Source organism: Molothrus ater, chromosome 16 (genome assembly GCF_012460135.2).
Source record: "Molothrus ater isolate BHLD 08-10-18 breed brown headed cowbird chromosome 16, BPBGC_Mater_1.1, whole genome shotgun sequence".
Taxonomy (NCBI): domain Eukaryota; kingdom Metazoa; phylum Chordata; class Aves; order Passeriformes; family Icteridae; genus Molothrus; species Molothrus ater.
In genome coordinates this window covers 3,564,142-3,578,091 of record NC_050493.2, presented here as the reverse complement: position 1 = coordinate 3,578,091, position 13,950 = coordinate 3,564,142, and the positions used below count along the sequence as shown (strand labels likewise).

Sequence of the window (13,950 nt, the reverse complement as noted above, 5' to 3'; positions counted from 1 at the left end):
TTCCAGCCTTGGGGGATTTAGTGAGTTAAATATTCTCTTGCTGTGATCTAGACAACACCTTGTCTGCTCCCCATTTCAGAAGGTCTTAGTGCTACAAGGTCAGTGTCTGTTGTAGCAGCAGCAAGGCTGGTTTCTCTGACTGCTTTTATGTGGGCAGTGGGACAATGGTCCCTCTCTCTAAGGGAAGGAAAAAATGACAAAGAGCTTCCCCTCTTGCAGCAGCAGGACCCCTGGCATTTTTAGTTCAGCACTGGTTATCTTGCTTGAGTTTCACTTGCATTCTCTAGAAATTCCTGTCTGGATCCCATACATGTTCCTGAAGCACTAACAGTTGCAGCTGCCTGTCACCTGCTCCCTTCTTTCATTCACTGGTTCTTGCTGTTGCCTGTTCTTTCCCTGCTTGTCTCACTTGTATCCTTTTCCAGTCTCTACTTTCCCTGTTTGCTGCATTTTCCTATCTGAACTCCTTGCTTTCCTTGCCTTTTCTCTCCCCACTCCCATCAGCTTGCCTGCAGGTTTTACCTCAGTGCTGATGTCCCATCTAACTCCACTCTTGTTGTGTGCAAATGTTAAAATGGGAGAGGCCTGCTTTTCCCAGAAGACTAATGAGATTATTCTTCCTGCCCCCTGTCCTTTGAGATCCACAGAGCCCCTAGAAGAGTGGTTCCTCTCCTTTCCTGCATGTCTGGCAGGATGCTGTCCTGTACCTGTGGCATACCTGCTGAATTGACCCCTTACTTATCCTGGGAAGTGAGAAAAGTGGTTTAGTGCTCTCAAGCAATTACCTCTGTCCAGAAACTCTGCTCTCCTTTTTTATTTTTTCTCCATCCTGTTTTTTTCCTGTACTTCCACAGCAAAAGCTGGCAATTGTGGGAAGACCTCCTTGTAAATCAGCCTCCATGCAGGCCTGACAGCAAGCTGCTGCAGACTTTCGGCTCCAGGCATTGTTTAAGATCTTAATGCCTTCTCCTGCTGTGTGGTATTGAAAGTCAGGCCAGTTTGTTTGAAATTGCAAAGTAAGCTATGAGATTTGCAGTGCTTGCTGTCCATATCACAGCTGTGATGTGCCAGTAAGGGAGGTGATGCCTTTTTAGGGCAAAAGGTCAAATTGATGTGTTTGATTTTTTTCAATTTTTTCTTATGGCTTATGCTGTAAGAAAAATGTTTTTAATACTGATAGAGTAAATGTACAATAGAGAATATTTTAATATTTCCAAATACTCATCCCTGACCTTCTGTGGTGCTGAGATATTGTGATCCTGGGGCGTGTATCCCTGCTAATTAATTCTCATTAATCCCTGAGTTAATGAGAATGAAACCTGCCTCTAAGCCAGGGCAGTGACTGATCCTTGTTTTTTCTGCCCTTCCGCAGGCATGGACGAGAAGCCAACGATCGCGTTTGCCACCATCCCCACGGCCAGCCGTGTCATCCAGACCGTGGCCAGCCAGATGGCCCAGGGTGTCCCTGGGCAGACTGTCACCATCCTGCAGCAGGCAGCCCCTGTGGCCCTGGGGCAGCACCAGCTCCCAGTGCGGGCAGTGACCCAGAACGGCAAACACGCCGTGCCCACCAACAGCATCGCCGGCAGCGCCTACGGTGGGTCTGCTCCCCCAGCTCAGCAGCCAGGGGGTAAAGCTGCAAGGGTTTTCTCCTCTTGCTTTCTGTGAGTCAAGTTATTCCATGTGTCCAGTTCTATTGCAGTGGGAGGTTCCCTTCTGTCCACCTCTGCTGCCTTTCCTGGGGGAAAAGCCCCGCTCTCTCTGGCAGAAAAGCTCTGTCCTTCCTTTGCCCTTGGCTATGCAGTTATTAGTACTGAGACTCTCTACCTCTTGAGGTTACTTATTGAAAGTGTTAGTGATTCTTGTGGGGAGCCTGTTTTCATTTATTTTCTTCTGATCAACAGCCTTGGCTTGCAGCGTGCCAAATAATAAAATTTCCATGGTGCTCTTTAGATCTTGTGAAACATGACTCGGTAGAGTAAAAAGAAAATAACATACTTTCCCATCTTACAGTCTTAGAGCCTGAGAGAAACAAGATCTATTTCACCAGGTGAATGAATGTAGGATTTTTGTATACACAGGATGTGTTCTAGTCATTTGTCAAGCATGGGTTTTTGAAATTCCATACAAGCCATGTCTTGGCAGCCTCCTCTTGCTTGCTCAGATTTTATTCAGTTGGGGATGGGAATATCCAGCTTTCTTATGGCTTTTTTCCCTGAGAGGCCAAGCACTTCTGCTGCCTCAGGCTGGTGCTTTTGGGAGTTTGGAATGAAGGGCACTGCTGGGCTTTGCATGCCTTTCATGAAGGTAGGAATGTTTCTACAGAATTTTCTGCCGCATCTCCTCACAGTTATCACCTGGCATGCACTTCAATTGCAAGAATCTCATTGGAACTATGAAAAATGATAGTGATAAGGTTTTTGTGCAATTATTAGAAGATATTAATAGATCAGATAGGTTAAGCTTCTACTAACCAGCAGTAGCATTGTCTAATATAGAACCAGAGAGTTTTTTTATTTAACATTTTTATGTTAAAATATTTTAACCTCACCAAACTTTTTAACTCTCTCCAAAGTGGGAAGTATTCCAGTTGCATCTGAGTTTTTTTGTTAGTGGCAGTAAATTTTCTGGTTCACAAAACCAAGCCTGAGTCTCTTGACTCTCATCTGTACTAAGTTAACTTCTCTTCAATTGCATGATTTAGGTTCTCCAAGTCACTAAGCTGTAATTGCTGACTGCCCTCATCTATACCGTATTTTTTTCTTTTCATCCTCTTGATACTCTACAGCTTTCTTCTCATGCCTTGGTAGAAGTTATTGGGCTTTGAGGGCCTTTGTTCTGTTGGCTTTGTTTATTTATCCTAGGGATTCTTTTTCATGCATTTAGCAGTGAACACAGCACTGATGTTCAGTCATTCCATCCTTTGCAAATGAGTCTGGAGGGCAGAGGATGTGCTGTTTCCTGAGTCCCCTTTGGCTTCCTCTCTGATTGATGCAGAGTCCAAAAACTGCATGTGTTTTGTTTTCCAAGCAGTGGTATGTGCCAAAGTCAGTGTGTAAGCACATTCTCTGTCTGGAACTAGGAATTGTAGACATTTTTACAGAGGATTGCTACTTAAATCATCCTTTTTTCTAACCACTTTCATTAATGGGAGGGTGAGACCTTGTGTCAGTAATGCAATACAAGATTGGAAGCCAGAAATTCCTTTGTTTTGATCCCAGTTCTGATGGGAACACATGTGGTTGTCTAGGGTAAGCTTCTTCCTGCCCCTTTTACAAGTGGGATGTCAGTACACTCAATATTGGGATTCTATTTCCCAACAGCCTGGTTTGTTCTTCCTGCATGAGCAGGGCTCAAGAGAGCCTCTAAACCTCCAAATACAAAGCCCAGCACATGGATGTTGGAGTTCATGAGAAATTCTCTGGCCACCTACAATCAGAACCACCTCTAGCTAGAGCTTGATCCTCCCCTGCTGGGAACAGATACTTAGCTAGCACTGCCTTGTTTGACAGTGCATGGGAAGAAGGAAGTTCTCCTGTGAAGGGGGTTGTTGCTGGTTTGGTAAACTTGAAAAGCTGAGGTTGTGGAGGGAGAGGGAAGGACAAGGCAAGCCAGGCTTTCAAAATGCACTGGGAAGCAACACTTGACCCTGTGCCAGCTGTTGTATCGAACAGTGCGATTTTCTTTTCTTGCTTTGCTTGGAATAGCAAACACTTGTTCTGCTTCACCCCACTAATTGTGCTTCTCTTTCTTATCTTCCTTCCCAGCTCTTACAAATCCACTGCAGCTCCTCGCAGCCCAGGCCAGCTCGTCCACTCCTGTTGTGGTCAGCCGGGTGTGCGAGGCAGGGACCGAAGAGACGGCAGCAGCCTCGTCCGGCGAGCCTGAGGCGAAGAGAGCACGGCTGGAGGAGCCCAGTGCAGCAGTGCCAGCCCAGGCTGCAGTCATCACACCCACAGTGCCACAGGGACAGGCAACCAGTGAATGAAGAACCGGTGGGAGGAGCTGGAGTGATGGCGGGGTGGGCATGGGATGGCAGGAGCCCTAAAGCAGCTTTCACAGGAAACCAACCACAACTGTAACAGCTCAAAACACAGCTGATAAAGAGCTCTTTTTAAAGGCAGATTTTTTCAATGGGAGGACAACAGCTCTTATAATCACAAGGTGCCAAAAAGAATGGAAAATCCCTCCCAAGAACCCATATCTGGAACTCTGTTCTGTCTCTACTTTTTTTTTTTTTTTTTTTTTTTTTAAGATTCAAAAAAATACAGACAACTGATTGTATGACTGCTGGGATATTTTTAACTATCTTTTCCCCTTTTGGCTCCAAGGGGATGGGATTTGCAGTTCAGAATCTAAAGGAATGTAATACAAATACAGTCTGCTCCCTGGAAAGAAAACTCCTCACGTTCTATGCCTTAATACCACACTTCTGAGAGCTTTGAACCATAGGACCATTTTAAAAAGGTCACCTAAGGCAATCAAATGCTGAAAGATGGGTGCAGTATCTCACAACAACATTAAAGAAACATGGTACCAAGCTTAAAAAAAACAAGGCAAATGATTCTGGTTTTTTAAAACAGAAAATTCTGAATATAAATGTTTATTTATATGGGGATTCAGGAGGAAGAGTTACAGGGCTCAGCCACCTGGATTTCCAGATGAAATTTCTTTCCATTCCCTCTGAGGGAGAATAGGATGACAGAGGAACTGTATTAACTTGGTTCCTGTAAAGATGTTAAAAACAAAGGGGTTTGTATCTTTACAAATAATTTCTTACAATTATTCATCACTTGCTCTGGACAACAGCCGAAGTATCTTGATGCCTGAGGATCCCATGGGGAAGGGTGTCTCCAGGAGGCTCTGTGTGCATTTGATTGATCACAGCTTGTGTGAAGCACCAGCTTTTGTTCAAATTAGCACTGTAGGTGAAGGCATGGCCACTGTCTTTGTGAACTTGAGAAAATATTGGTTGATGTTCTGCACTAAAGCTGTCACCTTCACCTCTTGGTGGTGGTGTGGTTCTTAGCTTGATGGACCCTGGTCAGGAGGTCAGAGCTGACCCTCTTTCATGACTAACAGCAAAATTCCTGTCTTACTCTTTGGAGAGGGAAGTTTAGGACTTGGATGAGAGGCAGCAGAGGTCATACCATGGTTCATTCAAATTCTGTCAAGGTGTAGTAGACCAAGGCAAAAGACTTCTCTTTTATTTTCCATGTGGCAAAACTTACTGGAGGTCTTCCAACAGTTTTACCAAAATTGATTTGGAGGTTTGCTTCCATTTCTTGGCTCCCTCTCCCATCTCTCCTGCCTTGAGGACCATTTGGGTTGGCCAGTAGGAGGAGGCCTTTACTCAAACTGTGTTCCAGGCTCCTCATGCAGTGCAAGGATGTCTTTCAAGGAAGGCAGATTTGACTTGTGACACTTTATGACTGGCAAAGAAATCCACCCCTGCCTGTAGCCTCCAGCAAACCCCCTTGGCTTTACACCCTTTGCAGTCCCCTTGGCTAACATGTCTTCTGGCAGCACAGCAGAGATTTTTTTAATTTAACAAATGTTACAGCTTTGGTAATGGCAAGAGAGACTTAAGAGGGGTGGGCTGTGCCTCTGGTGGGCTCTCCCCCATCTGTACTGATTTGCTGTCCTGTGCAGCCTGACAAGGCAGACAGGCAAAACCCACTGCAGAAACATTGCAAAAAGCCCTCCCCAGTGTGCAGTAAATGATACTGTCAGCATATCCATGGGGATTAGGGGCAGGGCACAGCCCTTCACTGCCTGCTGGAATCTGGGCAGGAAGTCCACAAGGTAACAGCTGGCATCACTTGTTCCCTTCTAGGTTTCCTTTGTCTTTGCCAAATCCTATTCAATAACCAAGTCCCACCACTTGAATAAAATCCAGACATGTTTAATTCTCAAGTCCATTATTTTGTGAGAAATATTGCTGAAAGAAGGAAAGAATTTCTTGCTCTCATGATTTGCGGTTACTTTCTGCGGAGAGAGGCACATAAAATATTCATGACAGATCATTTATCTCAGCTGGGCTTTCAGAATTCAGGTGTGTGCCCTTAGTGACAAGTTATTAGATGGGATTTTAGTACTTTGAAATGGTTTTGTGAAGGAGGATTGTTAGAGACCACAAAGTAATTGAAGCAGGCTGGCCTCCAGCTGTCCCTTCTCCCGCTAGGAAGGCGAGGTGTGGCGCAGCGGAAAAGCACAGAGATTAGCTCTGTTTTCTGTAGCCTTTTCAAAGCCAGGAGTCAATAAAATGAACTTCTAGGCAGAAGGCACAAGTGAGAGTGCAGCACAGTCTCTGTGATGAATCATTACTTTCGGGTGACTGCTGGTTTAGGTACAGGCACGCCTCTGAAACAGCCCCGAGGCTCGGGAGCGCTCCGGAAGCACAGGACTCCTTGGGTTTCCAGAATGTTGGGTGAGGCAGAGCAAGATGAAAAACCAACAGAAAACTGTTCAGAATGTGGAGCTGCCAAGATTCTGTGGATTTTTCTTTGCTGATGCTTTTCTCTTGAAGAGTCTAAGTAATTCAACCCTGAACTTCTGTAAACTAATCCAGCACCATAGAAAGACATCAGCTGAGTGACAATGTTTTCATCCACCATAAAGCTGCTGCTTTGTAGATACCTCTTGAAAGTCCATTCTCAGGTTGCATGTGTAGATCTGCCTCCTGAGTATTTAGAACAGAATAACACTTTCTGTCTCTTCTTTTTGTGGCTCACAATGCCTGCTGGTTCAAATGGGAGTTGAGGATAAGCAAATATCTTTGTTCTGTTCACCCTTTCTGCTTGAGATGTCTGGAGCTTGTCAGTTCACCCTGTCAGGGGGTTTTTGCTTTATCAGTCTGTTGCATCCCTCTGCTGCTGTAGGAAGCAGTCCTGCCACTTGCAGATTTTTTTGTAGGTTTGGCTAAACATTGCCTGGTACCAGGTAAAATAACTGTTCCTGCTAAATCGTGTTGAGAGCTGTGGAAACATCTTCTTTCAGGCCTCCAGATGAATTCTTTCAGCACCGATCAGTCTGGATGACAGCACCATTCTCTACATACCAGTCCTGATTCTCCAGGCTGCAGAGGTGTGGTGGTAGAATTAAGTCTTCAACTAGAAAGAAAATGTTTACCTTAATGGTTATATGCAGTGCTCAGATTATTTTAAATTTATAATCTGACTTGTTCTTATTGTCTAAAAAGTTGCATCTCCTCTTTGATTACATTAACTAAAGGTTTAAGGGGAAGTGAAGGTGGAGGTTTCACTGGATTTTCTGCTTTCTGTGTAATGAAGGTCAAGGCATATTGAATATTTAAACTGCAATAACTTGGACCTGGGAAAACTGTAAAAGCAAGTTCTTCATGTGTGAATTCACTTTCCACCATTCCCTATTGATTTTTTTTTTCACCTTAGGCAATGACATTGACTAATTTTACTTTGATCACAGTTAGTTTATAGCAACTTTCTTTGCCCCAGTTTGCAAGAGTTGAATGCAGTCGTTCTTTGTTCTGTTCCACTGGAATTCCATGTTGTTTGTCTTGACCTTGGCTCTTATGATACAGAAAGCTTTTTAGAGAAAGATCAATTTAATCTGATTTAGTGATAACACAGCACAGTGCTGAGCACAAAATTGAAGTTCATGATTAGCTCATATATTCTTTTCAATTCTTTTTCCTTCCCATATTCCTCCCTCCCCCATGCCATTAACACTGTCCCCTGTAGCATATCCAGTCATTTTTATCCACTGACAGGAGCAGCACCTTGCATTAAGCTCTGCCTGAGGACTCAAGAATGAAAATACCTGTGGAATACATGGAGCTCCAGAACAGGTTGAGAAAGGTCATTTTGGTCGCCCTGAATGAATTTTCATGCTGTGTTCTAGACATGTTACTGTTGGACAGAGCTTATTCAGGACAGTGTTTTCAGAGACATGTTAAAGCTTTGTAAGGAAAGAAATAACAGCTCAAGCTCTTACAGTGCTTCTGCCATCAATGTCATGGTCTAGCATCAAATTTTGGGGGGAGTAAACTTGATTTTGCATGTTTCGTCTTTTGTACTGACTTAGAGCTGTCATTCAGAGTTAATTTCCACTTTTTTTTTTTCCTTTTTCAGTAGTGAAATGCCCACAATGGAATAAAACTTGGAGCACAGAAGGCTAGGGACCTGTATCTAAGCAAGTGAGAGCATCTGACCTGAACTCTTTGCAGTGTGGTGTGGAACACTTCTCCCTGCCTGCTGGGGATGTTCTGTTGGTGTTGGAACTTTTCATCTGTGTCAGCAAGGGGGTATTTGTTTGGTATCACTGGTGTGTGCTAGTGTGCAAGTGAATGTCAAAATGTAGGGTGAAGGAGAAGTGTTTCCCTGGATTTGAGGATCTTGCATTTCACCTAGTGGTAGTTCTGTACCTCTCCTTAGAGAATCCACTCTCACCACACAAGGTGAAAACTTCTCAGCAACATAAGAATTTCCCATGCAGCTGCATTTGTTCCTGACCTCTGAGGAGAGCCCATCTCTGCCTCCTCTGTGTGTTGCAAATAGGAACTTGAAGATTCCGGTAAGATTTTTCCAATTTGTTCCTTCTCTTAAGGCTGAACCAGCCTGGTTGTCTTGGTCTCTTTTTATCCATCAGGTGGAATTGTGCTGGGGAGCCCAAAGGCAGAGACAGTGCTGCAGACATGATCTGGGGAATGCTGGAAGAGGAAGGGTTGGAGAGGAATCCCTTCCCTTGGCCTGGTAGCTGCACTTCTGCCAGTACAGCCCAGTACCTGTTTGGTCTCTTGCTGCAAGGCAAATGTAAAGTGTAAGGAACAAATCACAGAGTGGACTGGATTGCATTTGTGCAGAGGCCACCATGTTGTCTCTCTCTTCCAAGGAACAGTCCTAGCTTGGGTCTTTTTGAGCAGGAAGCAGCACTGAAGGATCCTGATCACTTTTAAAGATACCTGTGCTTAATCTTATCAAGTGATAGTTTCAATCCAATGTGGAAATTGCCTTGAGTTTCTACCTGCTGCAAAATCTTTGAGGTTTTTTTTAAGTCCTGCTGCTAATAAGTTGGACTAGGGCATTAAGAATGAACCTCTAAAGGAACGGGATGCGTTTCATAATTTTGCCCTTGCTGCACACTGAGTTTTTGAGTTTGCAGATGCCACCCTGCAGTAAATGATCTGTCTTCTCTTGCCAGCCAGTCTCTTGGGCAGCTCCTGTTTCTGCTCTTCATCAGTTTTTCCCCTCTATTTGTAGTTACATCTGTCAACTCCAGAGTTCTTTAATCCAACTCCTAATTTAATTCCATTGCTTGAAGGTCTGCATCTGGCTAGGATTCTTGTGTCAGGTTGCAGTTACACGAGTAAACAATCTGTTGTAGAACTTCTTGTGTCCTTCTGGGTGAAAAATGATGCCCAAGCTGCTGCTACTATAGCATACACACTACTGCTGGAAAGTGTAGCTTCCAAAGGAGCCAGCTGTGCTGCAGAGAACAGGTACACTACAAGGTCATCTGGGCTGCTGGAGCTGATGCCTTCTTGCATGTTGATCTGCACCTGATCAAAACATGGCTGGGGAATCTCTCTCTGGGCTCCCAGGCAGCTCCTGGGCTGGGATGTGTTAGATCAGCACCTCTCTCTGCTGGGTGGGTTGTTTGCAGGTCAGTGCACGTGTTTGTGCGTGCAGGTGTGGGTGGATTCCCATGCCATGACCAGCAGTGGGATTTCTGTAGCTCTGAGAGTGGGCTTTCTCTGTTAGGGTGTCTTTCATGGGGCAGCAATACACCAGGGAGCATTTTACTTTGGCCTGAGCAAGACAGTTTGAAAAATACTTGGTTTTCTTGGAGCACTATATTTAAATTCCAAATTTTGAATCAATTTGTTACGTTTGTATTTATATGTTTGGAAAATTCTTTTGATACCTTTTCAATTTACCAACACTGAATTAAAACCTTTCAGAATGTATGGTTGGTCCTCTCCTTATGTGTCACTTTAAGTTTCAGAGCACAGGGTAGTTGTGCCAAATCTACTCCTTTGCTCTCAAGACAGAAAAAAAATTTGACAATTCATGGGTGGCAGCTAAGGAAGAAACCCTTTAAATATTTTTTTTTTCAGAGAATATTAAATTAGATCTGTGTAAACATAAAATTTATATTTATTAATGTATGAGTGTGTGAGCGTGTGTGTCAATATAGATATATAAATGGTCCATGACTATTTCCTTCTCTTGAATGGTACTTACACAGACTTTTATACAGAGTGTTGGTAATTCCTGCACCAGGCACTGACTCTGAAAGAATGATAAACCTATTTTTGTAATGAATGTGAGCAACCAGTGGAAGCAGCTTTACTTCAGTGATTGCTTTCATTCCTCTCACAGAGCAGGAGAGGCAGCTTGGTACTTGCATCTTCCTTGTGTAGGATCTCCCTGCTTCTGCCTTTGTCCTGCTTGCAGCAACCCCAGCCCACGCTGCTTTTCTGGCAAGGAAACCCCCCCCAAATGGCACTAATGAAAGCTGGAATCCTTTCTTGTCTGCACTTCTCTCTAGGTGCAGTATCAGGGAGTTCTTTACAGATTCTGCTCTGTCAGTAATGGGACCTGATTTCTAACAGAGGAGATTGATGGGGGGTCCACGAGGATGGTGCAAGGCTGAGGAATTCCTCTCTGTCAGGTGGCTAAGCTAACACTGGGGCACTAGGAAATTGTTTCTTTTCCTCTGTGGTGAGATTATTTTCCTTTTGTCATGCTTCTGTCTCTTTTTGGGGTGAGGTGTGTCTATATCCCCTTAAAAACAAGCACAGAAGAATTTTTCTAATGTTTCCATTCACAGGGAGTAAATTTTACTGAACTGGCCAGAGTTCAGATGTGATTTAATTCCACAGGGATCACTAAATTCACAGAAGGGTGTATTTTGAACCACTTGGATCTTTTGAGAACAAAAGCAAGTGATATTTGATTTCCTGATCCTAATTGCTCTTCCAGAAGCAGAAATTCTCTGTGAGGATCTGAGTGAAAGCTTCACCTCAGCAATCCCTGCCTGGTGATGGGGCTTCAGTTCTTCAGGGAGGACAGGGTTGGTGATAGGAAGAGTGACCAGAATAGGAGCAGTGAAAGGAAGCAGCTTTCCTCCTCATCCAGCAGAAAACAGCCCCTGTGAAACCCAGACTGCCCCTAATATTTGGTTGTGTCTGCTGCCAGGTTATGCTGTGATCTGGACCTCTCTGTCCTGCTCCTACCCCACCTCACTTTCACCTAAAGCAGTCTGAGACAGAGCCTTCCTTAAAGCTAAGGGCAACGGTGAGGAGAAATGTCTGGTAGCTGATGAAAAATGAGGTTTAAATGGAGCAGAAAAAGTGAGAATTCCTTCTGTTTCACTGTCTTGCTGCTAAAAGTCTGGTGCAGAGCATCCTGATGTTCTGCTGATTTATATGCTGCTCTTGGGAGGTGGGCAGGCTGCTAAGTTGGCTCTGTAGCAATTGAATTACTGTAAACCTAAACTTGCTTAATCTCTCTTTTTTTTTTTCTCCCTCAAATGGGCTTGAAGTAGAGGGAACCAGAGTATTATTTGTAAGATCTTTTTGCTTTAATAGAAAACAGAATGTAAAAAAAAAAAAAAGAAAAAGAAAAAGAAAAAAAAGAAAAAACAAAAGCAAAACCAAACACATTCAAATATAGTGATACAGAAAATGGCTTTAAAATATGAAAATCTTACAAGACCATATGTTGTGTTGGGTTCTGGACATGCTGTTTGTGCTGAGGAGGCTGGCCTTGCCCAGCCTGCCAGCCAACCTCCACGTAGCCAAAAAGAGCATTTTAAGAGTCTGTAGCTATCCAAAGGACTGTTATCCAAAGGACTGTTAAAAGCTGTTTAGGGATAAATCAAAAGCTGTGTGTGAGCAACGGATGGTAAAGCTGGAAATTCACATCCAACTCTGAATAATTGCTCTAATAAAAAACAAACTCAGAAAAATCCAACTCTCCCCCCTGTTCTGCAGATGCTCATTCCCACCGAGTCCCTGGGGAAGGCTGAAAGGAGAACCTGAAATACCTCAGTGGCTTCACAGAAGGGTTTGCTACAGAAATCTGGGCCAGCCTTACCCCTTTCACCTCGGTTTGGCACTTATTTTATAAAATAAGAAGGTGATGGAAAGGGGAAACTAAAGCCATGCTTGCATTTCAGTTCCTGGTGTTGCCTGTGCAAGACACCTCCAGCCAGATGTTTTGGGGTTTGTGGGGTTGTTTTGTTTTTTTTTTTACAGCTGATATCAAAAGTTGTTTTGGGTTTTTTTTGTGACTTGTTTTCGTTATCAGTGCTTTTTCAAAAGCAGGTGTGTATCCCAAGGGGGGAGCTCCATGGGGGCAGTGGATGTGAAGTTCATGTTCTTTCTCTGGCCATGCTGCTGCTCCTGTGAGATGCTCAAGGCAGCCCTGGCTCCCAGCAGGGTGTGGGATCCTGCATCCCAGGAGCAGGACCTGTGTTTCCACTTCAGATGGGATACAGTGGTTTTGTTTGTTTGTTTTTTTAATATAGAGCCATACATTTTTTAAGTAATTTGAGATCTGAATGTGATTTCTAATGTATCGAGAACGTTAATATTTTAAAGCTATAACAAAGGTTTAAATTTCTACTTTTTTTTTTTTTTTCATTTATTTTAACTGTTCTGTTACCTTAATTTGATGTATGTGGTTGGGGAATGTTGCTTCTCCTCTTAGCATTTGTTTCTATAACCAGAAATAAAATTATATATGAAAGAGAAAATGCCCTGAAATTGCTTTGCTGTTTTTGGGTGCCAGATTTGGCTCCTTGCAGTGTAACATCACAGGGGGGTTGAGTTTCCTGCAGCAGTGAGGGGACTGTGTTTAATATTTTTTCCTTTTTTTTTTTCCTGTAGGAAGGAAGTGTGTATCTGCACACCTTGCAGTGTTTGGAGTTCAGACACCCCACTTTTGATCCCTTGTCAGTTATTTGGGCAGCTGTTGGCTCACAGCAGAGTGAACATATGGACTTGTGTGTTTGAGATCTGTGATGCTTCCCCTGGGGCTCATAAAGGATTCCTCCAGCTCCAGCTTTTGTTTTGTCATGAAGTGAAACATTGTTATTTTGAAAGTTAAACTATTCCAGTGTGTTTCCCTGTAATTTATAATAATTGTTTTCATTTAAGCCTGTGAGATCAGAAGACAATACTTTATCTGTCTTGTAGTTAGACTTTTCCTCCTTTTTCTTCCTAATGCAGCTACAATTTAAGTTCTGGGTTTATTTTGACTAAACATTCTTAGCTCCAAAATTAAATAGTAATATATTTTAAGGCCTCAATTGACATAGAGTAGCTGTAATTCATAGAATTTTAGAACCATTGAATGGTTTGGGTTGGAAAGAACATTAAAAATCAGCTCGTTCCAATCCTTGCCATGAGCAGGGACATCTTCCACTGTCCCAGGTTGCTCCAAGCTCTGTCCAGCCTGTCTTGGACACTTCCAGGGATCCAGGGGCTGCCACAGCTTCCCTGGGAATCTGTGCCTGGGCCTCAGCACTCTCACAGGGAAGAATTTCTCCCCAATATCCCATCAAGTCCTGCCCTCTCAGTCTGAAGCCGTTCCCCTTTGTCTTGTCACTCCATGCCCTTGGGAAAAGTTTCTCTCTTTCTTGTAGTCTCCCTTCAGTTACTACAGGATGGGTTTTTTATAATTGACTAATTAAAAAATTAATAACACAGTACACAGTGAGCAAATGTATTGATCCAGAGCCCTTTCTGGGTGGTGTATTTTAACATTATCCTGTCTTTGGCTCCCTGCGTGCTGCTGCTCTGCTGGCTGATTGCCCAGGCATGGTGCTAATGAACTTTAATGCCAGAAGAGCACAGGGCAGGGAATTACCAAAGGCAAAGTGCCAAATCCCATCCCCTGGCATCTCCTCCGCTCCAGCTGTGTTAGCAGTCGGGAGAGAAGGTCCTGGTGGATTTCTAACTTC

At 43.6% G+C, this 13,950-nt stretch overlaps 1 protein-coding gene across 1 annotated transcript in view; it reads left to right on the top strand.

Annotated features, from left to right (window-relative positions):
• The window catches only part of FOXK1 (forkhead box K1), a 56,206-nt gene extending 43,465 nt beyond the window's left edge, over positions 1–12,741 (top strand). Inside the window, exons 8-9 of the mRNA XM_036392382.1 lie at positions 1,373–1,597; positions 3,768–12,741. Coding sequence (XP_036248275.1) covers positions 1,373–1,597; positions 3,768–3,988 — 446 coding nt within the window. The 3' untranslated portion in view covers positions 3,989–12,741. The remainder of the gene's footprint in view (positions 1–1,372; positions 1,598–3,767) is intronic.
• Positions 12,742–13,950: the final 1,209 nt, after the last annotated feature.